Here is a 27,997-nt window from a genome sequence, read left to right on the forward strand (position 1 = left end):
ACTCGAATAAGTGTACAAGACTCTTCATTTAGTGCATTTTTTTTCTGGAGGCGAATTTTGGGAAACTAATTTGTGTGGGCACAAGCACAGAAAAACAGATTATTCAAATCTCCAGGAACTCATTATTTCAACAGTGTATTGATCACATGACCAGGAAAGTAGCCAAAAGATGGCGTAAATGCTCTGGCAAACTCTATTCAATGATCCCTCATGTATTGCTGATATCTGCAGGCTCAGCAAGCATTTAAATCAGACAGGTGTAAACACAAAAAACAGGAATGGTAAGGAGATTAGGTTGCCAGCCTGGTCATGGAACAAACTAAGCTTGTCATTCATGGTACTGTGGTGGCCTAACATCTTCATAAACATACTGGAGGTAGTACAGCATGGTGAAATGTTACAAATGAAGCAAATTGACTGTTGGGAATAAATGAATAAAATTTCATGGAACAAACACTTGGGTTGTGAATGTAGGTCAGTGCTTCTGATAGTATCGAGTCCACCAGCAAAGGCCTTGCCGGTACTGACGGAACATCAGTCAAGCAACGGCAGCTGCAGACCTTTCCGGGCCAACATTTACTGAGCCAAAGAATCTGACCCCATTGCCGCTTGAATGTGTCAATCATGTATGAGAAGTAGGTCACTCAGTTCAGACAACAGGCCACAAAAGACCTCTACTTATATTTGAACCAAATTTAAAAGCACCTAAGGTTGTGCCAAAACTATTCCTATGAGCGAAACGCTTTTTTTATGCTTATGCTGAATATGATTTACTATAGTTCAGTGTTGGACAACTTTTATCGAGCAAAAGCTACCATTGACACAGTTACTCAAATACACCTTTCTTTACACTTGCATTGAACGTTTGAGAACTATTGATTAAAAGTAAGTGGTTAATTCTATTGCTTGGTACGCAAAAGTGACTTTCACAGGAGGTCTTGACCCTTCACCTAATTGAGTCCTAAAAATATCTGGAGCTACGTGACATAATCCTCCTGCCATTTTTGTAATTTTATTGCCCTCTCGTGGACAAAATTTGCACAACCTGAAAAATGTTCATAGTCCTTTTTTTTCCCCCTTTCCCGAAATACAATTAAAATGTACAGTATAGGCTGAAGAGAAGTTGCACATTTCTTTCTTCGTATTATATTACATAAGGAGGTTATTGATTGCAATTATTCGAAATTTAACAAAATAATCGTTGACAACTCAATTTTAAATTTATATTGGTGGATGAGAAATAAATCATACCTAAATGTCGATTTAACCAAATACAAACGTCAATCCGATTTTAAATTCATTTTGGTTTAGCAAAGTGTAGGAATAGTATTCATTGAATTTTTTTCCCCACTATCAAAACAATTCAAGAGAACTGTTTATTTATGGAAGTGTATGTCACGGACAATTTCTCATCTTCATCAGGAAAATAACAATCCAAACATGGATGTTGTGCAATTCATATTTTCTTGTTAGTCTCACCATTTCATCTTGCAGTGGGATCTTTCGGAATATACTACGGGAAATATGAGAAGATATGTGTTGACTAAAACCGCAAAGAATGAAGCAAGGTGGCACTTTGAGACCCCATCGCACTATTTTATTGAATTACTGACATCTCAGGAGAACCTTCCAATCGTGTTTAGTTTTTTCTTTTTTTTTTCCAATGCGTTGATGCAACACTGAAAAAACACTATTTTTCCGAACAAGCACGCACGCACGCACACAGGTCCCTCCTTCGTGATATGTAAGAGGCAGAAAGAATCTCACCTGGACAGTTTTGCATGAAACAAACAAATGAAACAGGTTCAAACTTTTTTTTTTTTCACTTTTTGTATTTCCACATATAATAATAATAAATATCCATACCTATAAACACTCCAACGTAATCCAAATATTAAGTCACACGAACTGGAAAAAGATCCACTTTGCAAACACAATGATCAATGTACAAACAATAGACATCTCCATAGAAATGTTGAATGGTTTTTGTTAGTGATTTCAGTCTCACATCAGAGGAAATCAGCGGATACAAACTCCACGCGGAGTTTGCGTATTTCCTGAGGTTTATGGGTTCCCCGTGAAGGCCAGGAGACGGGAATGGCTTATACGTTACCGAGGACGTTTGTGTACCTTTGACGGTACAAGATTACACTTTTCCGAGCACTTGACTTTTAGAAATGTACCTACTCCGCTCTCCTTCTAGGCCACACAAAAAAAAGAGCTGATTAGAATCGTATTTATCTTTGCTGGCCCATGCAGAGACGTAGGGGAGTTGTCGGTTGTTGACCTCCGACAAAGAGGTCACACTTGGGAGGGCAAAAGACAACGTTTTGGATGAGCGTATGCAAATTAGGGTGGGGAAGATCCTGAAGAAAATGCAAAAGAAACATTGTGAAAAAACTGTACATGTAAACATCACACTTTCACTGAGTCCAAAACCGGAGGGAGGGGGCGATACAAAGCTTCACACGGGGATACAGGACGCCGCCCCCCGTCCATGCACACAGCTACAGTCTTATGAGTGCGGCGGGGGCAGGCGTTCAAATCAAAGAAATAACAATAGCATTACAGACCACCACCAAATGAGAAGTTCAAACAGGCAAGGGCTTCTTCAACCACTTTTGATTTTTTTGTCTTCTTTTTAAAACAGTGCTGTACCCACAGAAAAAAAAGAACAGTTGAAAACAGCTTTTATCACTCTTTGTACAGCTATACAGTACACGTACAGAATCTGACCACTTGAGCAATCCACGAGCTACCAGGGCACTTGCAGCAACACCGAGAGATCATTATGTTGTCCGCGCAATACAAAATTTGCCGGCATAATTTCCAAACCAACAAACAAAATCATGGTGGCTGATCGCACAAGCTGCTGTGGTACTTTACTTACACATCAGCAAGCAAATGTTCGACTGAGACGAGACCGCCACGGCAACAGTAAAAAAAAATTAAATAATAATCAAAATAATCAATACAAGAAAGAAGTAGAGGAGACGAGGACGTGTACGTCACGATTACTTGAGAAGATTAACGTTGGACATGTGCGAGATGGCCTGCCGAGGAGATGTGTAGGCCCAAAATTACATTTAGCTCTCACATACACAAAAATATCTCACTTACCCAATGACTCACAGATACAAAAAAGAAAAGCTCCACGTTCAACAAAAAACACACACATGCTAAAACAACTAAAAAACATACACACAAGTCCCATGTAACTACAAACATTGACCTCTGACATGCACAGAAACTCACTAAAAAACTCAATCGCCCAAAAATCTCTCATGCACATAAAAACAACTCATACTCACTGCTATGCGCACCCACCCCTAAACCTCTCATGCATATGTACAAAAAAACTCCCCCAGCAAAAAGCCTCTCTCACGATACCAAAAAGTTGCCACACAACTAAAAATACCATATCTCACACATGCACAAAGATCTCTCCTGAATCTCTCACACAGGCAAGAAAAACTCAAACATCTCAAAAGCCTCCCACTCTCACCAAAATAAAAACTCTCATACACAAACAAAACTCTTTCACATACATCACTGGTGTCAAATTCCAGTCCTCGAGGACCACCGTCTTGCATGTTTTCGATGGTTCCCTTCTCCAACAGTGCCAGTCAGGTGAGTTGGAGGAGGGAAACATCTAAAACATGCAGGATGGCAGCCCTCGAGGCCTGGAGTTTAATACCCATGACATGCACGCGAGAGAGAAAAAAAACACACCAAAAAAATCCTCTCACAACCCCCCCCAAACTTCTCGCATAAACTAAAAAGACTTATGCTAACCCTCTTACTGAAGCAAAAAAGCATCCATCATTTTTTCCATGTGAGAGCTTTTTTTGTCCATGTGAGAGTCCAAAACTGTGTGTGTGGACGGAAGCTCAAAAGTGTAAACAAGATGCCATCTCAAATGTTGATTGGCTCTGCCAACCAATAAGTCCCTCCCTCCGTCAAAATGTGAGTTTTTTTTGTTGCCTGTGTGTGTCATTTTTTTTTGTGGTGATATGAGAGATGCCTGTCATTTTCAGCCAGTACGGCGCCACCTACGGGCCCGCGGAGGAGCTGCAAAGCTGCTTGTGAGCACAACTTGGAGGTAAAAAGCCGCTGACGAGCGGATCACTGCGTTACGTTTCCTAATCCTGAGCTATAAAGTGCTTCCAAACTTGCAATAGTTCATCATGCTGACACTTGAAATGCAAACAGCACGCGGCCCACTGACAATGTGACGAACGCACGCTGATATAGAATGTGTCATGTGGTAGATAATATATCTCTCTACATTTGTTTTTTGTTTTTTTTTGTAAGGTGCGAGCCGGCCGAGTCGGCTGCTTGGAGTGTCACTTGTCCTTGTTTGGAATGTGCTGAGTGACGGAATTACTTCTTAACAGATTCATGTTCAAAGTGGGACACTTCACTTTTACACAAACGGTCCACGACGACACTTACGTCAAGCAACCCCCCCCAAAAAGAAAAATCATAAATCCAAAATCAGGAAAGCAAAGACAAAAAGTACACTTGACAACCGTTTTTGTGCTGACTCACCATCAAGTGTGAGACTGTGCTCTCTGTGTGTGTGTGCCCTCTCGGACACACACACACACACACACACGCACACACACACACACGCACACACACACACAAGCACAGCAGGGAGCGTAAACTGATGTAATTACATCTTTGTCAAAGATTGTCTCTTGCGTCTTTTCCAACTGACAGTTTTCTGACATGGTTGCAGTGACAGGACGGCTTGGGGGCTGAGGGTGGTGTGTGTCTGCGTGTGTGGGGGGTTCTCGGTTCCATCACACCCCCCCATGCAAATGTTTGGGATTACCTCAATCCATCGAGCGATCAATTGATATTGGCTACGCGTGACAAAATGCACACAATAATTCCTCCACAACAACGACGATGACAAGAAGAAGAAGAAAAAAAAGCAAAGGTGTGCAAGTCATGTGACCTTTGAAAAGTGATAAGGTTAACATCAGCCATCAAAACATTAAAATTGGCTACAATGCTGCATGGGATTATGAAGTCTTTTAGGACCGGAGAGAATTGTGGTGAAATTCTCCCCATGATAGCCTGTGACATGAATATCATCCTCTACTGATTATCATCAATATTGCACCTTTTTCTGCTCGCACTCAACAAAATGTTCAATAATCTCTTTCTTCCCTGACAGGTGTTGGTGATCTCCTATCATTTCATTTCCTCTCCATGTCATACCTTTTTCACAAAATGAGTCTTGGTCTCTAACAAAAGACAACGAGGTAACGTCTTGAGCGAACGGCTTGGAACGAAAATGAGACTGATTTTGGGATCAGTCCATCAAACAGCAACGGTGGCAGGAAATTTAGCAACCGGTTGTCTGTCGATGGACGTCCGCAAAGTCAAACTGTTGGATGAAATATTTTGACACAAAAGCAGCTTGCAGTACACTTGGGTGCCGAATAATAGCAGTGCGGATTTTTTTCCAATTAAAAGATTAATCGGTTCAATAAATCTTTTGTTGTTTCCATCCCTTGATTCAAAAACAGGACTTCAAATTGCCAGGGCAGGAAAAACAAACAGATCGTTAATTCAGTTACTCCCCATTATATTAAATTTAAAAACTACTACACGGCTTTACTTTTTCATTATTTTTTAAACACATTGCTATTATTCCATCCACAACTGAAACCTGCAAGATGTCTGGGAAAGCTAATTGAACTCGTCCTGTGCTCACTATAATCAGCAATTCCCAACTATTAAAAATAATCCAGTGGGTCGCATAAAATGATCTCCTATGATTTAATTGGGCCGAAAATATTTTTTTACTGACTACTAATAACGTACCTTTGTTATCTACGTATATGGTAGCCACAAATAGGCGGAACAATTACAGTGGATTGAAAAAGTCTACACACCCCTGTTCATATGCCAGTTTTTTTCGTGTTATATAAATATATATGATCAAGGTAAATCATCTTTTCATAACTCGTTCCACCATAAATGTGATCTATTAACTGTTTTACTGAATTGACCAAAACAAAAAGAAATCTTTAAGCCAATCACACTCATGTTAAATGGGAGTCATTATTTGAAATAGTTTGTGACGAGTTTGTTCAGCAGTTTGCTGGAGGACTTTTTTTGAGCTTTGGCTCTTTGAAGGATGGGGAAAATGGCACTAGATGGACAATTGGATTTGTTTTCTGCACACATTATCACTTCCTGAGACAAATGGGGGCTGAGGTGGTGAGAGAAACTTAGCGGGGAGACTACAGAAGACAGAGCACTGAGGTCAAAGGGAAGCAAATGCATAAATAGTCATGTGGGATGAGTCAAGGTACCTTACAGGACCTGCTGTGCTTGGCAGAACCACTCCCCTTTGCTTGTGCCTCTGTCCAACTTCGCCAAGACTTGTATGTCAGAGTGACATATTTACACACGTAGACGGATGGACGGACGGACAAGCCGAGTGCGGGCTGGGTCTGGCGGGTGTTCAGTTCTGCTGCAGAATCAGGTTCTCCAGTTCGTCGGCCGAGCGGAGCAGGAAGGCAGCTGACTCTCTGTATCCTGCAATGAGCTGCCTGACCGCCGTCACTTCCGGGGGACTGAGTTGGGCCGAGGCCCCCCCGCCCCCGCCGCCTTGCCCATGACTGTTTGAGCTGGAGGAAGAGGAGTTCGGAACCACCGACTTCATGCTCAGATCTGTTGGACCTGCGGACGCAAGTGTCATGTCGTGAGGGAGACATATGGTTGAAAGGAAGTTTAGAACATGCAAACTCAATACAGGAAAAAATCTAAACATTCACCTCTGCGTTGTGAGGCGGATGTGGACTTTAAAAAAACAATAACAATTATTCTTATTATAATTGAATATATTACTATTTTAATAGTAGAAAACAGCTTGTGCATCGTGAATTAATGAGGCAATTTAATCAAATGAGGTGTGCGCTGGCCATTGCCACCGGGGGCAGTATAATACAGTCATACAGACACAAACGAAGAAGAGTCAATATTATTCTCAATGACTCATTGGCATGCTATCATTTTAATCATTTTTGCAGAGGGTGTGAATATTTTTACATCGTCTGTCTACATGTGTTACTCCACTGTTTGTGTTCTAATTAAGTGCTGCTGCTCACCGTTGGTTTGTGCTGCACCAGCATTCTGCTGGTTGCCGGCGACGGTGCCGTAGCCACGCAGGTTGTAGTTGAGGCCTCCGTTGGTGTAGAGCTGGTCTTGGGCAAATGTTGAGCTGGCGATGACAAAGCCCGACGGGGCCACGGATGCGGGCTCCCTGGTGCTGGGCTTGTCAACAAGGGCGGGTTCTTCCTGCGAGCACATGTTTTGCTTTAGTGACACCCGGCCAGCCGAGACGCTTCATTGTGTATTGCATTTGATAAATTTTTAATTTTTTTTTACCGCTGGGTAGATATCAAGCCTCATCCTCTTGGCGGCGTTTCTGGTTTCGCTCTCGCATGCGGCGGCGAGGATGTTCTCAGCCATGGCAGAGGTGAGGTGAGGAGGGGTTGGTCTTATCTGTCAACAAAAATAGTGCATATTGAATGAATGTCAAACTCTGGACAGACCTTTTCGGAAACATTTGTATACAATAGCGCCAGGGGGCTTCCAGGGTGGCTGAATGCGAGTGATTAACACTGACTTGTGTTTTGAATTGCACGACGAGAGTTGTTTTTTTTCCCTCTATTTTTCTATCTATAAATTAATGCAATAAGGAGGAATAAACTAAACTGTGTATGTCGTAAGTGTAAATCGTACAGAGATAAAATTGTAAAACTAAATTAAAAGTAGATTATGATTTAAAAAAACAAAAAAAAAACCAACAACATACCAGGCACTTTTTCACACTTTCTGTTCTCAACTGATATTCAACCCGACGGTCAAACGAACTTTCAATGACCTCATTGTTACACCTCCAGTCATAAATTCTTTTCCAAACTCTGTGACCCCAAACTCTGGAATTCCTTTGATAGGTCTCTTAAGCTTTTATCTCGCTACAAAACGTTTGAAGGTCTGGTTTGATTAGGTATCTTTTGTCCAGTCAATAAAAATGATCATACCAGTAAGCCTTAAACTGAGACAAATTTGTTCATCTTAATTGTATAAATTGTTTTCATTTCTTGTCTTTCTCTAGAGTTGTTTGGATGCTTTTGTTTCTTTTTAGCTCTCATTATCAGAATTATGAGTCTTTATTATTATAATAATAATTATTTCAGAAATACATTTTTGTTCATTTAGGTGATCTTTTAGAGTAATTTTGTTTTTAAGGGGAGGATTTCAAATGTGGGCTACTTTTGCTCGACTGCACAATTATCTGTCTTTGTCTTCTTACCCCGTTATTATGTTTTATTGTGCAAATATTCATATGTTTCAAAAACAACACGTGAACTGTCTAAATGAACACCACCAGATTATTTTACAGGATAATCTTATGAAACATAAAATAGCCAGGCGCTTGTTGTCCTTGGGCAGGACGTGTGATGTGATGGCGAAAAGGCAGATATTAATACCTCAAAACCGCTTTTTTTCATGCGGCGACAAGATTTGAGGTAGGTGCGAATGCGCTTGCGAGAGCGCTCCTGGAACTCAGGGAACTGGCGGCCACATGATTCCATGATGGCCTGGATCTTCTCCTTGGGCTGTTTGGAGATGGGCACCATGCGGTCCAGATTCTCATCCACAAACAGACGCACAAACATCTGAGAGAGGGGGAAGGGAGGGGAGGGAAAGGATGTAGAGCAGAAAAAATGGAGTGGGGCGATGAAGGGTGGGGAGGGGGGGGCGGTGATGACAGAGAGAGTGGTGCAGAGTTGAAAACAAAAGCGAGGAAAGGCAGTGAGGGGATGGGCGCCCGTACGGCGGAGAGGATCAAGAGGGAGGGGGGAGGATGGGAAAACAAAAACACACAGCGAAAATTAAAGTTGAATCATTGCATCACCAGAAATGTAGCATTGTTTGTGTGTTTCATAGTTTTTGTTAGACCTTCAGATATACGAGGAGGAAGTCAAAATAAGCAGAATTTCCTTGTAGAAATCTGCTAGCCTATGTGGTTGTCTTCAATACCCGTATAATCCGCATCCAATCGTAACTCAAATTATCTTCCCCCATTGAAATGAATGGAAAACCTGGTATCGTTTATATCGAAAACATAATCGTCGGATTCATTGATTTTTAAAATAATCATTAGTTACAGCTCGAGACACAGGTATTTGAGATACGAGGGTAAATCAAACTTGTATCTCAAAGCACGACTGTACTTTGGTTGACTATTCGCTGAAGAGCTCGCCATGGAATTGTTAAAAAAAAAAAAAGGCTCCAGACAAGCAGGTTACTTACATTGAAGGCTTTAAGTCTCTCAGGGTCCATTCCCTCAGCGTCATTGATCTTATCGCTGTCATCATGTTCATCGTGATCGTCGTCGTCATCATCGATGATCTGCGCGCGGCCGGAGGTCAAGTCCTCAGCGCACACGCTCATTTCGGTCTTCGCGGAGTCGTAGCTTCCTGAGCTGTATGGAGGCGACTGCCGAAAAATGTGCGAGCACGTCAAATGGCATGATCGCAAACATACTGGTAATTTTCCAAGCACACATACTCTTGCATGCACCCGTTTGATTTTTACTTGGGCCATGCATCTTCGTGATAATTGTCTATATCAAATTTTGCGCTACAGATCTTTTTAAAATTAATATTTTTAGCGTATAGTAGGTATTATGTCATTATCATATTAGCATAAATGCACAAGTCAGTGGTTTAAGTTTGGTATAAGTTTGCTAGTACGCATGCATCCATCGCTGTGTCCACACTTTTGCAACCACATTATTTCATGTTTATTTCTCCTTCCCCACTTGTAAAGGTTAAAAAGACAAGCATTCTCTGAGGATGTCAAGTTTGAATGATTACCTTGGCATATTCTGTTTTGATTGGGTACTTCCTGTTCGGGTCTGTCGGGAACGAGTTTGGCGGCGAACACCCGGCGGGCAGCAGTCGGTCGCTCAGGTTGACGGGGTGCTGCTCATCCGAGGAGGATGAAGACAAAGTGGTGCTGAAGTCCAAGGGAGCGCTTACGCCGTTCTCCATCACCTCGCTGTATGAGGCGCTGCCTTCCGGGGGATTGGCACCCGCGGGCTGCACCTCGGGCGAGGTCATGGCTGGCATTCCGTTGCCGTTGCTGCTCTCTGAGGAGTCGTCGTCTGCTGGAGGGGGAAGAAAAGAAAGATTCAGACAAATGTGGAAGGAAATGTGTTCTGGTCTGATAAGACCAAGGTTGAACTTTTTAGCTCTGAGGGCAAACGGCATAAACGAGGGCTAGAACTGAATAAACACTTCCAAATAATAGTTAATGTGAGAACAAAACCTTCAAACGTCTGATATAGGGCAAAAAAAAAAAAAAGTCCTGAAAAGGGATGGGTGTAGAATTTTTATGTCCGACTGGGAATAAAAAAAAAGCAATAAAAGCAATGCAACAGAACCAAACCCCATTGTAAGAAAGTTTCAAAGAAAAGCAATTTTTTAAAAAGTGTGGTTTTCGTTTGTCATGCTTATTTTGTTTAATACCTTTTTTCCCAGTTTCTCCCATGTTCTTGACACCAATAATCTCGTATTACATGGTGACGGTGCTGTTAAGGGAGTTTATTTTTTTTAACCATCAATCCTTTGAATCAGCAGAGGCAAGAAAAGCTTTCACGGCTTTCATTTTCACTCAATCACCACTTATGTGAATGTAAAGCTAATGACGCTCGCTTTTCATGGTGAAATGCGGAAGTGTGTGTGTTCAAATATGCTTCCTTCTTGTGTCATGTGTTTGGTAGAATTGTGTGATTTGCACCAATTGCCGTCATGTGCATGGTGTAAGGGTTCATCATGGCCTCCTTTGTCCTACTTTTCTAAGCCTTGAACCCTGCGAGAGAGGGAGGGGTATTTGACATTGGGGCAGCGCTGGCGGTCCACCCGCTGCAAGAGTGGATTTACCGATTTGGATTAGTCCACTAAGACCAAGGCAAGCTGTTTGTCACCAAACAGCAAGTGTGTTCTCGTACGATGAATACAGTGGATACAGTGTTGGGTGTCCTGCCTCATGAAAGTTTTGTTTCGCTTTGATTTAGGAGCAGTAATTTGAGATACGAGTACTAAAATCTTAAAATGGATGAAATGATGATTTAAGACACGGATGTTTCAGGAAGCCTCACCGTCATCTTCCTTGACGGAGGCTGCGGGGTTGCTGAGCCTCGCTCCATTCGGAGTCCCGGGCTCAGGCGCTGGCGGCCGGTCAGCTGCCGCCCAAGCGGGCTCGGCGCCGTTCATGTCCTCGCTGCTCACCGAAGAGTCATCCTGCAGAAACAGAAGAGCAGATTCCGATTCAGTGCTTGAGGGTGATGACACGAGCTGAATCACAAAGCGTTGAATTATAAACGTCTTAACAATAACTAGCCCTACAAAAGATTCCCAAAATTAAAAGGAAAATGCAAGTCCACAATCTGTTGAAAATACAAATAAAAAATGTTTTCAAGACTGTATTTTGGTCCGATATTTTATTTGATGAGGACATTTTTTTTATAAAGCCACTTCATGTTTTAGAAGTAAAAGAACGTAAAAGTAGAAATATAAAGTTTAGTAACATTTGAGTTGTTGTTCATTTGATAAGCCATTGATTGTTGATTAATCCATTGCTGCACCTTGTTTTCAATACTAACGTAAAATACTTGGAGTAGCCTTTCACCAACACGCGCAAGTGTTGAAGATTAGCAGAGGAGAAGGCACCATAATCTTGTTAACTATTCACAGCCTGTCCTGACCTTTGACCTCCTTCACAACATTGAACTTGGCCCCTGTGAAAGTTACCAAGTGTCAGTCGACATCTTGCTATAACAATGTACTCGCTTTCTCTATCTGGGGTCGCCAAAATAATTTGAAATTAATTTCTGGCACATCATTTTAAAACATACGACAATAATAAAAACAATGTCCTATCGTAACTTAAAAGTTAAAGCTCCCATATGATTAGGATTGACTCTTTTTTTCATGTAGAGTTGACTTGAACTTTAATTGAAAACTACTCACACTAAGTAGATAAAAGTGCAGATAATTGTGGTAAAAAATGGTAAAAGCAACAGTAAAGATTCAACTCATTTACAGAAGCACTTTTTTAAGCGTTCTACTCGAAAATATATTTAGTACAAAAGCAAATATGAATTTTTACTGTCAGTTGTATACAAAATACAATTCAATAACTTGGTACAACAGACCAGAAAAGTTTTTGTACACAACTATTTTCAAAATCGATTAATATCTTACAGACCTTGTCTGATTTAAAATTGTACAAATCCTCAGAATTTCAGCCTCTCCTCAATTTATCTCCGGAAAATATCATCCTCCATGAAAGCAGCATTTGCTTTTGCTTTGGAAAACAATAAACGTTTTCCGGACCAAAACAGTAAATTAGGTGAAGCTTAGGTGAATATTCATTAATAGGTTTTCAAACGCAGATTTTCATTTAAATCTCTCTCTGCCCTTTGTTGTATTTTTTGTCTCTTTTTCTTAGTATGCTGATTGCTATTAATAGAATTCCTAAACAAACTGGAAACACTGCACTTGCTATTTGTATTGTAAATATTTTTAATAAACAATTCAAATGACATCAGAATCTGTGAACCACACGTTGCTTTTGTTATTATTCGTATACTTATTCTGCTTTTGTAATCCTGCTCATATGAATGTTTACACTGTGCAATAAATCCAGCCAATTGTCAAAAGCACACTACTGTGTATATATATGTGTGTGTGCGCGCGGGTTTATCTTTTATCCTTTAAAATAGCTTTTTTTCCCACTTGCATACATACATGGAGAAAAGCAAAAAGTAAAAATTTCATTGCTCAATTGAGTTTTTACTATGTATAGTAAATCTAGAATTTAAATGTATGTGTTTTGTTTTATCTTACAATTTGCATTGTAGAAAGTACACATATAAGTTTTCAAATTTAGGGAGTCAGTAAAAAGTCATGATAAAAAAGTATGAAGATACCTGAAAATCTAGTTAAGTATTATTTGTACCACTGCCAAGGTGAGGTCGGGGAGAGTGAAATTTCCGGTCTTGGCTGGGATGCCACACAGACCCCCCCCCCCCCCCCCCCCCCCTTGTAGTTTGCTATGATTAGCAAGAGGAACCGCTGAATCTATATAAGAGAGGGCAGTCTCGTGTGCTCTTAATACAGTGGCTCAAGCGTGCGGCTCCTTTCAAAACCAACTATGTTGATGTTGTCAACTAATGTGAGCACACTTGCAGCTTTCACGCAGCCCGCTTGTGATGCTTCACACAATACTTGGCGGCCTTGTAGTCTCCATCGCTCCATCGCTGCCGCTGCTGCTGATGAATTATTGTTAAACACTCTGCGACCATAACAAAACGCACGCTTCTCCGTTTTGCGCTTTGTTTTGATTGTACTCACCCTCGAATCCCTGCCTGGCTCTCGATTCCCTCAAAATGAACATCATGCGCGAGTTGGCTCTAAAAGCGAGTGCCGCTCCCTGCACTTTGCTCACAGCAAAGCAGGCGCACTGGGAAGGGGAGGGGAGGAGGGGGGAGGGGGGTTCGGTCTGTCACAGCCTCCCTTAGGTGGGAGGGGTCTGGCACATGACGTCACGCCTACAAAATTAATCCCGGTTCACGGAGAGGGAACGAGTTTAACTTAATTGAGCATTTTGTCAGTAATTTCAGAACTGGAAGACAATGTTGCTCCACAAATTTGGAAAACTGGCCATTTCGTTTCACTTATTATTGCATTATGTTTCCAAGAAAAAAAAAATTGCCACGAAAATAAGTGTCATATCATTTGTTTCAACCATAGAGCCATGGAAGTGAATGAGCAAAGTCTGCATCCTCCTCACCAGAGTTGATCAAATACATTGTATTCAGTTGTTAACACATAAAACCTTTGTTTCTACCCTTTCATTTTAAACTTTCCATTTGTACTTCTCGCTTCTATAGGTGGTTGAAATACAGTTTTTCCACTTTGAAAAAAAATACAGAAGACTTACCCTCTCGGTGGCAGTCATGCACTGCAACTTCATTTGCTTCAAGTAGGTGGCAGTCAGGGGCATGTTATAGTCAATCAGGTCAGGGACCAGCGAGGTTGGACGGTCATTTTCTGACAAAAAAATAAATAAAATAAAATAAAAAATTAGTGCCGTGGATATAGCTTTTTCCTGATTCAACATAATTTTAATGTCACTCTACATTTATTACTTTTGTGTTCTAGAGTCTATTTTTTCCTATAGAGGTGGTTTTTTTTGTATTTTGTTTTTTTAACAGTTACATTACGTTGTCTTAGTAATTCTGTGAAAAAATGTAAGTTGTCTGCTAGTCTCTCTTCGCAGAAGCCTCAAGTGGAGGAATGTGTCTGCAGTCCCCCCGTCGTCCACTCGGGGGAGTCGTCCATCATCCTATTTCAGGCGTCGTGCGAGCCTTTTGAGTCTTTGTTGCGTCAGATTCCATCCATCCATCCATCCATCCATCCATCCATCCATCCATCCATCCATCCATCCATCCATCCATCCATCCATCCATCCATCCATCCATCCATCCTTCCGTCTGTCCGTCCATCCATCGCCAAGTGTGTCTCTTGTTTGAGGTGAGCTGGAGCCTATCCCAACTGGGGCCAGGCACACCCTGAACTGGTGGCCACCCAATCCCAGGCCACGAGGAGACAACTACTCACAGCTAAAAACATTTTAGCATCTTCACTGAAACTAATAGGACGGATTATTTTGGGAGTAATTTGTAAGAAAAAATATTAGATATTCAAAATGTGCATAACGTTACAATGATTTCAATTTTTTTTCTAATGTAATACATTTGTTAAGTCAAGTTCAGTTACATTTCAAGTTTAAGTGCAATGCATTTTCATCTAATCTTTTTGAAATGTTTGTTTTAGAACTATTAAACTGGTTTTAAAAATGTAACTTTTAAAAACATTTTTTAACTAATTATAATTTAACTAGTTTTATCTCTTTAATTTAAATTCACTATTAATGTTCATACTGTGATAATGTTCTCTCAGTGACTTACAATAATATGAAATATTACTTTTGGCAATGAAATCTGTGTTTGATTGTTGGTCATGATAGTGTTACTTGTACAACTATTTAGAAGTGTAAAAAGTTGGAAGAGCACTGTTCCATCTATTTATCGGAGCGTTATAATCATCAGCTGGCGGGGTGATGGGAGCAGCGTGTGCTCTTAAAGGTTGATTTTGAAAATAGCCCACCACTTAATGATGTTTCCTGAGCGAGCAGGCCATTCACAGGTTGTGTTACCTTTGAACTCTGCAGTGCTGGGGTTGATGTGCATCCTCTTCTGACACTCGCCACAGCTCATTAGAAAACGAGTCACCGCCTCTCGAGGCAGGAAGGCGTAGGTCTCCGCTATCTGTGATGAGAGATGGACATGAAAATGGCGTAAGAAAGTGCATATGCAGTGTTTTTGTTTTTTTTCTGAGAGGGGCAACATGCGACACTGTGAGATCATCATTAATGTGATTATCCCTCCAGGAGATCATCTTGGTCTCTCTTTTTTGCCCAGCCCTGATCCATATTTCCGCTCTAAGTAGGGTTCACTGGCAATGCTAGAGGGGGGCCCGTGGGGGCACTGGTTCCCCTTGAAAAATGCTTGGACCACCCATGTGCCAGTCCAGATAATAGACTTTTGGGTATTTTCCACATTTCCACCTGTCCCCTGAAGGGAACTCAATGAATCTTTACTAGATTATAGAAGAATTTGAGGCGTTTGTATAAGAAAAATGTTTTGGGGATGCACTGAGATATCCTTGACCCTTCCCCCAATCAGTGGATTGAAAAAATTCAATCAGTTTTTAACGTTGCATACTGGATATGGGATTGAATGAGTGATTTACAATAGGGACCATAGGAAAATGAAAATAAAAATGTCTTTGAAAATTTGCCACACAGTGTTGTTACAGCCAAAAGTTAATGGTTTAAAACTCAGGAGCATACACAATGGGACTTCAAAATCATGAATTATCATCAGCATGTTTGCACGTTTTTATCAATTATCTTAAAACATTATCAAGTATCTTGAAACATTTATAATGTATGAATAAATTAATCTCTGAGTTGACTTATTAAGTGTTTACCAGAAATCTCCACCTCGATGTCGGTGTCATGTTCGGCCTCATCACCCCCCCCCCCCAAACCCCCCATCCCCCGCTCTCCAGCGTCGCCCTTCCCTCCTCGTCCCCGCTGGCGTTTCCCTGGAAAACGCGACCTTCACAAGACCACGGAGAGACAGCAGGGGTGCCCACCCCCACCGGGCCCACCACCGCTGCCACTGCTCACCATCTCCTTTGCCCCCCCACCAACACGCACATACACACACATCACAGCCCCTTGAGGCAGCTGAAAGGGAAAGGCCACCCAGAGGAGCGTGCTCGTCCCAGAAGGCCACAGTGACAGTTCCATATTATGCCCTGCCCCACTAATGCTGCCTCCTCAAAAGGGGACACGCTATGAGACGTGACAGGACCTCTCTACAGGGCAGGGGCACGAGTAGAAATTGGTTTCTTTTTTTTTGGTTGCTTAGGGGCAAGGGGCGGGCAGGGATGCCGTTACCAAAGTCCAGCAAAAGTGTCCGACGTGGCTGCAAAATCCCGCAGGAGCTCATTTTTGTCCCAATGCACGTGTCCCGGGTATCAGAAGCCACATGGTGGTGTTTGTGAGCTGGAGGCTCATGCTGCCTTTTGTTCTTGAGGCAGCGGTTATGTGACGCATCTGTGCAAGTTGTTTTTGTTCCCTTGGAAACTACTGATGCTAAAAACTATACATTACAGAGAGAATCATAACACCAAAGTGTGACAAAATTACCGCTTTGTAGGTCTTCTTTTGGCCCGCGTGTTTGGGGGCCCGGCCAGGGTCGGCGCCAATCTCCACATGCATGGCGTAGATGATGTCAAAGAAGTCTTCCACTACAGCCACGCGCTTCAGAGACGAGTTGTCCTGAGCTGAATTGCCGTCCGCACACTGAAACAAAGACACAAACGCCACATTACTTCGATGCAAATATTGCAAATGTTGATTGTAACAACAAAAACACACACTTTTCAGAAGTATACGTATATTCACTGAACGCAGAGAGGGAAGGCTCAGCCACCCATTTTTGCTTCTCCTAATCAGGATCACAAGTTAGCCGTAGCCTATCCCAGGTGACTTTGGGCAAGAGGCGGGGCATACGGATCAGACCTATCTAATATTAGGGGCAAACGACGCGGTGTGTTCGGTAGGGTTGCGCATACGTACACGATTGCTCCCGTAGGTTCGGACAGTCCTACCAAGCGTTTTTCTTTCAGCAGGAGAGGTTGCGAAAGCGCTCATCTCATAGCGTTTAAAAATAACCCATTGAAGACCAACAGTCCCTCCCACCGACTGCCACCTCTGGCAGCCCGTCCTGCCTCCTGCACCGCTGACCCTGTCGCCATAGAAACTGCCACTGATTTCTCTCGGGCAGGTGTGCTGGGCAAAGGGTCACGTGACATACCGTGGAAGTGGGATCGCCAGGACAACCGCCGCCATCCACCGTGTCACATGCTGCTTTCTCTGCCCGTGTTTGTACAGTTCTTACTCCTTCCCCCTTATAGTTGCAATTTTAAGTGGAGTCGTTTCAGCGTCCCGGGAAGCAATTAACTGAAGTCATGGCTGAGAAATTGAAGCATGATGAGTTGCTTTCTCAGGTGATTGGGAATGATCTTTCCTTGTCAGAGGAGCATCCCGAGTGGAAAAAGTTGTCCCATGCACAATGTTTTCAACCATCCCTTCCCTGAGATTCGTGTGACATTTCTTTGCCCCATCCGGACGGACCGTTGTGCACTGTTTTCTTACGCCCCCCCACCACGAACGTTACCCTACCCCCTGCCGCCCTCCCCCTCTCCTTCTCTCTTCTTGCTCCGGCTCTCCCAAGTGCGAGGTAATGATCGTTGCCATGGCAACTAAAACCAGCTCACAGAGTGGGTTTGTTTTAATCCGGCCTGCCCCGCCTCTTCCCAGCCACTCTCCCCTGTCAGCATGGGCTAAATGTAACGCTAATAAATGAAATAATAACAATCCTCCACCTCATCATCGCAGCTGTAATCTAGCAAGGTATCATCACGGTATTCCCCCCCCCCCAAGCACTCCACTCCAGTACCATCCCGCTTCTGGTGACATCATCACCAGCGTTAGCGCTGCTTGGGACAATGGTGTCAGGTCCATTCACGCTGGATTTAGATAATCTCATACAAGTGAGGGGTGTGCATTGCACCCACAGCACTGCTGCATCTCTGCTGAATTCCTCCCAAATTCTCCTTAGACGGATGTTTGCAGCACTCACTCGAGAGGACACAATCATATTCTCAGAGTCAAGGCCTCTGCACCATTTTTCTACTTAATCATTTAAACAAAATAAATAACTGGTTTCTTGCTATTCATTTTTACTCTTCTAAGCTTTCTTTAACGATTCTTTTAAAAATCAACCAATCTGGTGAATATTGTTTTGAATAATTGATGAATTGGATAAACAAAGTATTTCAATTTCTATCAGTTTTTCAAAAACAGCACTCTATTTCAAACTGAGAGCATAGGAAATACACAAAGAAATTGAATGTGATTATATTCCTTGTTTGGTTCGTAACATGTCATAAGATATGCAAAAATCATTTTTTTCAAAAGTAAAAGCAGATGTTTGCCAATGTCTTATTTTACTCTCCAAAAGACAATAAATCAGTTGGAATCGATTATCAAAATAGTGTTGACTAATTCAACAATCAGTTAATTGTTGATTAATTGATTAATTCTGGCACCTCAAATTAATTGTGAATTTCCCTTCTGGGTATCACTGAAGGATTGTCTTGATTGAAGTGCAAATATTAATCATTGAATTGACAACTTTAATGATCAATCTAATTCACAACAAGTTGGATAATCGAAGAATCGTTTCGAGCCACTATTTAACTTAAAACATTCAAAATGCCAAAAGTGGAATCGAACCTGCACCCTACAAACAGCGTTCCACCGTGCCGCCATACGTATGAGTTGGAAATAATTTTCACGTGTATGCAAATTATCGGCTCAATTTTTTTTAGGTTTAGCCAGCACCGGATTTTTTTAGAGTGTAGTGTACAATGCCATGGCATCAGTTGAGGTCAGTGACTAAGAGTTTGTGTTTACTGAGTTCTGTTACCATGTGTTCAATCGAGAGATTGAGAGTGCACAAGGACTCCTCTATCCAAACCACCTGTGGAGGGATTAAAAAGACTAATCTGCGGAATAAATGATGCCAAATTTGAATACAAAATAGGTCTGACTGATAAATATAAGAATCTTAACTTTAATAAATATATATATGTATCTACTAAATACACATATATACAGTTTTAATACATAAAACATTTTACTCAAAAAATATTCAATAGCTGCAGACCTGTTCTTATTGTATTCTTTGGAATACAGACACAGCTAGTATTGGCAACCAGTGAGTGAAACATTCACCCCTGAACACGTCCTGCTTTGGAGTGAGCGTGTTTGTACGTCCCATACGCGCGTTCGAGTTCAGTACACGTCACGCGGGCAGAGCTGGAAGCATCGTGAGGAGAGGAGAACAGCTGTTGAATGGAGTCGCAGCTTGGTCTCATCAGCGGCGGCGGCGGGGCGTTTTAAAGAGCAAAGGAGACATGTCAGCATCTCTAAATGGCAACGAGACACTATGAACAACACGCCGCAACACGCCTTTCCTCCTTTTCACTCTCGCTCTTTGGTGGTAATCCCGCAGGACTTTGCTCTCTTCCCCAGCCACTGTACGACCAGCCCCCATCCTCGCCTCGACTCCCTGTCCCGCAACAAACCGCTCTGTTGCTAGGAGACTGGAGGGTTTGAGTCGGCCGCCCCCACCCCCGCTGGCAGTCTTGCACGCACGTCCACGCGCACACGCAGAGCACACGAGTCGCTGATGGCGAGAGAGGAGAGGTCCTGCACACAGGCAGCCAGGTCAGGAGGGGGAGGAGGTGGGGTGCTTGACGGAAAGCAGCTGGGTCACAAAGGCAAGAAGGCCACGAGAGCTGCTGGACGAGATGCCATGGACACGCAAAAAGATCCCATGCCAGGGGTTTTGCACTGAACGTCCACAAAATGACTTTTTGTCTTACAGTGGTGCTGTTAGACATGAGTGCCTCCACATAGGAGTTTTCCCAGATATGCGCCATTGCTTCGCTGATGTTTCCTTGTGGTACGAGCAACAAAAAAATGAGTATGTCACCCCAAGCATACGCGCACCACCACCACCTCGAGGTGCCTCTAGCAAACTTCCCAATATCCGGCCACCATTGGTTTCCTTGCAGTGGAGGAACAATATCAGCTGACGATGTGCCACTAAGCGAGACAACTCAGAAGACAGAAGGACAATAAATCAGTGCCCATGTTTGCATCCTATGTGGCAAGCAAGTGGTATTCCTGTAGGTTATTATTCACTATTATACTGTCGAATGCAGATTTTCCTTTAAAAAAAACAAAAAAGGATGTTGGTAGTTGGTGAGTGCTGGAATGGATTCACTACATCCCAAGCAAGGTCATAGAACAAATTAAACTAAACCGTGTATATATATGTATATATATATATATATATGTCATGCTGATATCGGGTGTGATAGTATCGGAGCATTTTACATGACTAAAAACGACTAAAAAGACTTTTATTAGTACTCGTGACTTGTGACAGATCATCAAGGAGTGCGTAAATATCAGCTAGCTAATGGACACGTAAATGGGACAAAGGCGGGAAGCGGTGTGTGCACGTTTGATTAATGGTGGCAGGTTAAGGTGCATATGACATCAAAAGGGGATAAGAGATCATTACCCCCAATCGCTTTTTTTCCCCCTCGTATTTCTTCACCGCTGCCCGTTCTTTTTACCATCATCCTCTCCCCTCTGCCTCCGCTCACAAAGCCTGTCATTAAATCCACATTAGCTGCAGCCAGCTCCGAGCCACTGTCCTGTGCACGTGTGCGTCTATCCCGAGATAAACATTGGTGGATGGCGAGTGTGACACTCCCAATATCTTACGGAACCAGTGAGAGAAGCACCAGTCCCGGGACCAGCTCTGCTCTTATATGTAAATGAGCCGCGGACACATCATCACACAGTCTATTTCCGCTATGTCTCACTTTGTCAAATTCTGTCTAGGAAAGGTATTAAAATGACAACAGAGGAATGTGAAAGGGGGGAGGGAGGGGAGGGGGGGTTATCGATGACTTAAACACACGTGTGTGGGTGTGGTAGGAGCGGAACTCTGACTGTCTCCCACACAGGGGGGAGGCCCCCAGGCCAGTTAAAAATGGTGTTAATTTCTCCTCCTATGGGAAAGCAAAGAGCGGTCTCTCCATGGCAACAGAGAGGGTACAGAAGGGAGGAAACGCCAAGCAGCCGAGCAGCCCAGCAGCCGTGCAGCCGAGCAGCCGATCAGCAACCCCCTCTTTGTACCAGCGTGCATACGAGCACAATGTACCTAGCATTTGGACGCGGGTGCACATGCATCTTAAATCACGAGATGAACACACAGGTGGCTTGACATACAAGTTGAATTTGTTCTCTGACCACGACTCTCAAAACATTTCCAAATCATCTTTTCCGTTTGAAATAAATGCAAATTCTATTCAGTCAGTTCCCGTCTGTTTGTGCTTTGATAAAGAGAAATAGCATGCTATTAAATTCTGCTTTGTTAAAACCGAGAGTAGGAATATAGATAGAATGCAAATATTTTAACAGTGCATACATCATTTTATGTTGCAATTCAGTTCTGCGTGTTGCTCCTTCTGGTGTGCCTGCCTTGGCCACCGGGGAGCAGTAGAATGCGGACAAAAAAAATACTACTGTGGTGCTTCTTCTACTACGTGACTCCGTAAGATGTTGTGATATTTTTGTAGATGATAAATAATATATGCCTTGAGTAGTCAATATCTCTTGTTCAACTGTTTTGAGTTCAAATCTAGTATGTTGCTTAAATGGTTCTAAAATCACAAGTTTTTGTTTTTCAAGTGATATTCCGTCTGAGCACACGCTTCACTCTATGAGATCTGCACTGATGACACGACAAGCTCATCAGCGCTTTTCCGATTCTTGTTTAGGGCAGTGAACATTTGGGAAGCCCTTTGAGCCAGGCCATGTGGCCCGCCGATAAGTGCTGCCAGACAGCCATGAAACAAAAAGTGAGGACAAAAGCGCAGGAGATTCAAAAACACAAAAAGGTATTTATGCAAATGCTGTGGAATAATAGGGCCAGTATTCTTTTGACTCTGTGGCCCTTACCCGAAAAGATGGTCTCTCAAGGGAAGCGTGGCCTAATTAATCAGATAATAATGATGACGTTCCCCTTCTCGGCTGATGCTGAGGTGCAAACATCTCCGGTCGCTGAGATGGTTAAGAATAATAAGATCCACTGCACAAAGACGACGGCCCCGTCAAGTCTTTTATTTTGTAAATTGAGGGAGGCACGATTGTGGATATACCACATTGGCCAGTTTAATTGTCTCTCCTGCGCAGTCACAAAAAAATGGGGACTTAACAAAGCTGGCAAATTTTCCTCATTGATTCCTTTCGCTAGTAAAATAAAGCGTTCATTTCCCATTAAAGCTTCAGGTCAGTAAAAATAAAAACATTCTGGTTACCAAAAGAAGCATGCAGATGTGTAAATTGTATGTCGTTCGATCAATATACCACTGAAATTCATTTTGAAACTATATTTATTTGACTGATGTCTGATTTAAGGCCTTTTTTTTTTTTTGCTTACTACACCTGCATGCGGGATGCTGCTGGCTGATCCACCCATCCCGTTGTGTTACAAAGCAAGCATGGGGTCCTTTGTCTGGTTGCATGCAATACAGTACGGGCCTTAGAAGGCGTTTACAATCCAAACAGCAAAACTAAGTACGCAAATGTAGAGGAGGATTCGTGAAATTCCTAACATTGCAACATCTGGGGAGAAAAAAAAAAGAAAAACACCCTCATTTCTTGTGTCACTTTCATTTCAGGCAGAAGGGTCCTCAAAAGATTTGTTTTCTTTTATGTGAGTCAATTAATCCACAATGATTTGAACTCGTTCGTCTTGCCAAAAAAAAAAAGAGGAAATGTATGAGTAGCCTAACGGTCAGTCAGTGCGAGTAAAGTCATCCAATTTTACTCAATTTGATGTTTGAGTGGACAAGACAAGACATATGCAACTGCATTTTTTTTGTGTGAAAATCAGTTCATTTTACCGATTTGAGTGTTGGAATTACTGGCAGTAAACATCTTTAAAAATGAAACAATTGTTCCCAACAAAACCTTAAGATTTTTCGTAACTTTAATGCCAAAATGTCTTAATAGGTATGTGTCATAATTTTGAACATGTTTCCTAAAGATGGATACATAGGATTTTCTTCCGACTGCTTAATGTCTTTTTCATGACAATGAAAAGATATGCATCTTAGAATCCTCTTTTTCAAAAGTCACTGAAACTCTTTTTACCATTAATGTCATTATGTTGTTGCAATGCACCAGAGGGATCTGCGAGCTCAAATAACTTCTATTATTTTTCTCTTATTCTGAATCCACACAAAGATAATTATAGACATGAAGTCTGCTTTAATGGAGTACTACAGAAATCAGAAAATTGTTACTGCTGAAACGCTAAAATCTGATCATTTGGACAACTTTAACTCAGACATCGTTGACGATTTGAATAATTGATTTGTCGTCGATTCATTGTTTCACTTCTAGACAGATGAATGGATGATTAAAATAATTGTTAGTTGCAGCCCGGGTTTTAACCTGAGGTTTTTCCTTTTTCTTTTGTTGCAACGTTTGCTTCACTAGAGTCGCATGATTTCTAGACGGCTACACGCATCTGCAACACGGCCACTGAAATCTGCGGTGACGCTAGTCACACATAGTTACAGCTTTCAGTTGACATGGCAACTAAAAGCAATCGCTTGCAATATTTTCTTTCTTGATATGTAATCTTTAGCACACAGGTCATGTTACGGCAAACGTTTCTTTTTTTTTTTTGGTAGCCTCACCAATGCTTTTGCTGGAGGCAATTTTGCGGCGCACCTTTGGCGTGCGTCTATTCCCCCCCGCCCCCACCTCATCCCTAATCAGGACATAATGGGAGCTAAACGAGGTTGCTTCTCCACACTGGGGGCTGCCGGGAGAGCTATGCAGAAAGAGGGCGAGACAACACCGACATACAGGCGACCAAGAAGAAGCAGAATACAGTATGCGGCTCGCTCGGACAGAAGCGTCTTGACGGAGTGGCGACTGTTCGCCCAGCAGCCTTTGTCCCATCACACACTGAAGCCGCCTTGTGCGCTTGGCGGACGCACAGAAGAGGCCTTCTCTGTGTGCACATCAGCCACCGTCCGACCCCGCCCCCACCCATGCATCCTCCCGTCATTTACACGCCTGCCCCCATACAGAAACTTGGCACAGTCCGGGAGCAGCTGCAGCGGGGCGTCCGGAGACAAGACCGCCTCCCCATCCCCACCCCCCCGGCGAGGCCGTGACCGTTAACCACGTGTGCGGCACTTTCACCCCGGCCTATTTGTGACAAACGCTAACAAAATGCTAAACAAAGCAAAATTGCATTGGAATAATCCAGCAGACAAATGCATGCATCGCAGTTGCTTCTGACTCACAGTCGCAGACGCAGCTCCAGTTGCCTAATGTTATGTTTCTTCTTTCCATTTCCCAAGTGCTGCTGAGTCAGAACCCCCCCCAGCCCCCTCCAACACACACATACACACACAATATTAGCTACAAAGAGTGTATAGTCCTCTCACGTGAATAAAACACTTTTAATTCAATAAGACCTTCAGTGCTTTGAGCAGTGTTTCAAAGCTGCTGTGCCGGGAGAGATCATCAGGTGTGCCACTAGAAATGATCTAATTTCACGTCATTGTTCTGAAATGGATGTATTCAATAAGAGATAAATAATACAGCGATGACTTTAGATAAGAGTGACGCCACGTACGCGTTTTTCCAAGATCGAACACATCATTGGGCTAATTTTTTTTTGCTACGACCAATAGTGTAGACTTGAGATACAAGTGTTAATAAACTATCTTCCCAGGAAATTAGGCAAATAGAAATCGTCTCATCAAAACAGAGGCTTCAAGCATTTATTGCCAATGCCCTGCGGTTTACTCTAAAACTGAACATAAAACAAAGATTTAGGGAGAAAATTGCCTGCTAGCTTACATACAGTGTAATGTTAAACGGTACTGATGTGCTAGCAGTTAGAGCAATTCTTTCAGCAAAGGCTAATTGAATGAGGACATAACAAACGGTGGAACAACACAAGGGCTCTACAATTGATCACATTTTGATTGTGATCATGATTTTGGCAGCAACGATTAAATGACCGTCAGAAATATTTGCGTATAAAATGTGAGCTCAGTTGCATATTCAAACACTTTCTCAACCAGTGGTCAGCCAACCACCAGGGGGCGAAGGCATGATTAAGGCTGTCTTAAGCTACCTAATTTAACAAGCGAACGCTGCCTGCATGAGTACTGATGAGGAGTCAATCTGCATGGCCAAGAAAGTCTGGCCAATTTAAGTGCTTGCCGTTTCACGCCACCACGGACGCTGATTTGGCTGACATCATTCCAGAAGCCATCTTGTAGCTCTTTTCTCACTGTCGCTTTTTGTGACTCTTTCATGTTTTTTTTAACAAACACTATACGACAACTCCGATCTTTGTGATGTAAGTTTAGTCTCCCTTATCCTAAGACACAAAGAATATACGTCAAGGCATAGAAGCTATGACAAATTTTGCTTGGTTGTCTCTCGGGAACCATTTAACCTTTCCCATAATGAACCTGTTTGTTCACTTTTGGGGACATACTCTTTTGGGATTTTATTCTCATTTAGTGTGAAATGTGTGCTTTGGTTCAACAAAGCTTATGAGACACCGGGTGAGATTTGTCCCAATCTAGACGACTGCAGGAACTTTTATCAAAAGAAAGCTGCACACAAAAGACAACCAACACACTCGACGCTTTCCACCTGCCCTCTTGTCCGCAGGGGAACACAATACGGCACAGAGACGAGATTAAGCATCTTCCAAAAGGCCCACGTGGAAATTGTGCATTCACACAGGTGGAGCACCTGTGGAGGGATCTACCACGCAACTAGAATCGACGCATTCACACCCTAATCCGTGCCAATATGTCCTCTGGTTTGTTAACAACATAGGCGGGATGGGGGGGTTGATGATTTCCAGAAGGCGTATTTAAAATGGAGGTGGCCTCACTGTTTCTCACTTGCATGAGCGCAAACATGACACGACTCGTATAACTCCGTGAGCTGCAGTGGGACATGCGACCTGACCTTTACTTTTTACGTCATCGGACACAAACAAGTGACGCTCGGCACCAACTCCCAATATGCGTGTGTGTAGCTATCGGCCCCTTTTGTTTCATTCGTAGCCCAGCAGGGCACCAATTAGACTCCCCCCCCCCCCCCCCCCCCCCCCCCAATGCTCCCTCCCACTTATGACCGGCCTGCGAATATGCAGCTATGTACGACTTTCATGTTTTGCCGACAACAAAATGCGGCAGAAGCCGGCTGGTGGAGCACACAGGTGTTGCCAGAGCAACGAGCGCTTACAGGCACGAGTCGATCCGCATCTTGGCCAGGACAATGAAAAGTGACACTCAGCCAATATGGTCACAATGCACACGGTCACATTTTGGACACAAAACGCAACATTCACATGAAAACACAAATGTGTGTGCCATTTGGTTTAGATGGGACAAGGAGTGCATGTCATGAGCCCCTCCACCCTTAATCACCAGGTGATTATGCCCCCCTCCCTCGCCCACCTCCTCTTTACCCCCTCTAAAGGGGAGCCCGTGAGAGTCCAAACTGCGTACCAGTTTCGGTCCGGTGAAAAAGTATGGAGCCGCAATGTCAATGTTGGTGTTGCTTCACGCTGTCACGGCTGCACAACAGCCTTTCAGCATCGCCACCGCCGGCAGGCAGCGGCGTTGCTATGGCAGCAAGGATGAGAGTGCACGGGGCCGCTCACGCTGGGATGTGCATGCACGGACAAAGTGGAGCGTTATCGCGCTGGGTGGAGATGGGCCCGCGAAATGTTGGCGTGGTTTTTTTTGTTTTTTTGGCTTTGTAGATATTATAAAAAAAATTCTTTCGTTCGAGCATAGAAACGAAGACAAGTTGCGGACGGCGACGGGACATCTCGCAGACGCCACGCACGCACACGATCACACTTTACCGTTGACTTGACCGGGACGTACAGCACGGGCTTCGCCGCAGCTCCTTTCTTGTTGTGCTCTCCCAAAACGTTGGTCCCCACCTGAAATCCTTTGGACTTGACCCAGAATTTAAATTTGGCGTTAATGTGGCTGTTGTCCACGTACACACCATCCGACTCGTCGTTTTGCAATAAGGTCTGCATGATTTTGTTGTATTTCCGCCGGGTGACGGTCTTTGTTTTGCCAGAGTCTCCATAAGTGCGGAGGCACCAGTCCTGAAATTCACTGAACATCTCCGCCTCCAACGCGACCGGACTCCGGCTCCGGCTCCTTTTGGGCGCATCCACGCACGCCGCCTTCTTCGTTGCCATTGCTCGCCCTCGCTCCCCCTTCTCGCTCCCTCTCCCTCTCTCTCTCTCCTCTTCCACGTCTGGATCCAACAGCCCGGCTAATAAAGAGCACACTTGAGCGGCTTCCTCCTCCTCCTCCCCACCGCCCGCCCTGCCGTCAGCGCCGCCGTCCCACGTCCGACGTGGCTCGGTTCGGCTTCCGAGACGTGAGTGACACGGGCCGGACAGACGACAGCACACCTGTTTGCAGCCGCTGTCCGGACCGCAGCGGTGATAAAATGTCACTTCCTCAAATCATGAGCTGAGGAGCAGGAGCGAGGAGGGAGGGAGAAGAGAGAGAGGGGGGTG

General features: G+C 43.3%; 1 protein-coding gene across 2 annotated transcripts; it reads right to left on the reverse strand.

Annotated features, from left to right (window-relative positions):
- Window positions 1-1,584: 1,584 nt before the first annotated feature.
- nol4la (nucleolar protein 4-like a) lies at window positions 1,585-27,997 on the reverse strand. 2 transcript variants are annotated; one of them, XM_049755981.2, is made up of 11 exons: window positions 27,320-27,997; window positions 16,888-17,043; window positions 15,325-15,436; window positions 14,047-14,156; window positions 11,201-11,342; window positions 9,915-10,204; window positions 9,349-9,534; window positions 8,523-8,711; window positions 7,414-7,530; window positions 7,134-7,323; window positions 1,585-6,705 (listed from the first exon to the last, which is right to left on the reverse strand). In XM_049755981.2, the coding sequence occupies exons 1-11, from the start codon at window positions 27,668-27,670 to the stop codon at window positions 6,488-6,490; spliced, it is 2,061 nt and encodes a 686-aa protein (XP_049611938.1). In that variant the 5' UTR covers window positions 27,671-27,997; the 3' UTR covers window positions 1,585-6,487. The 2 variants fall into 2 exon arrangements, with proteins under 2 accessions (XP_049611938.1, XP_049611937.1); XM_049755980.2 differs by having other exon boundaries at window positions 9,915-10,207; window positions 27,320-27,995.

Source organism: Syngnathus scovelli, chromosome 2 (genome assembly GCF_024217435.2).
Source record: "Syngnathus scovelli strain Florida chromosome 2, RoL_Ssco_1.2, whole genome shotgun sequence".
Classification (NCBI taxonomy): domain Eukaryota; kingdom Metazoa; phylum Chordata; class Actinopteri; order Syngnathiformes; family Syngnathidae; genus Syngnathus; species Syngnathus scovelli.

Coding starts and splice junctions, on each gene's coding strand:
- nol4la (XM_049755980.2), bottom strand. CDS start 27,670: ATGGCAACGAAGAAGGCGGCGTGCGTGGATGCGCCCAAAAGGAGCCGG. Junction 15,437..16,887: donor AAAAGAAGACCTACAAAGCG/GTAATTTTGTCA, acceptor CTCTCATCACAG/ATAGCGGAGACCTACGCCTT. Junction 14,157..15,324: donor CAGCACTGCAGAGTTCAAAG/GTAACACAACCT, acceptor TTTTTTTGTCAG/AAAATGACCGTCCAACCTCG.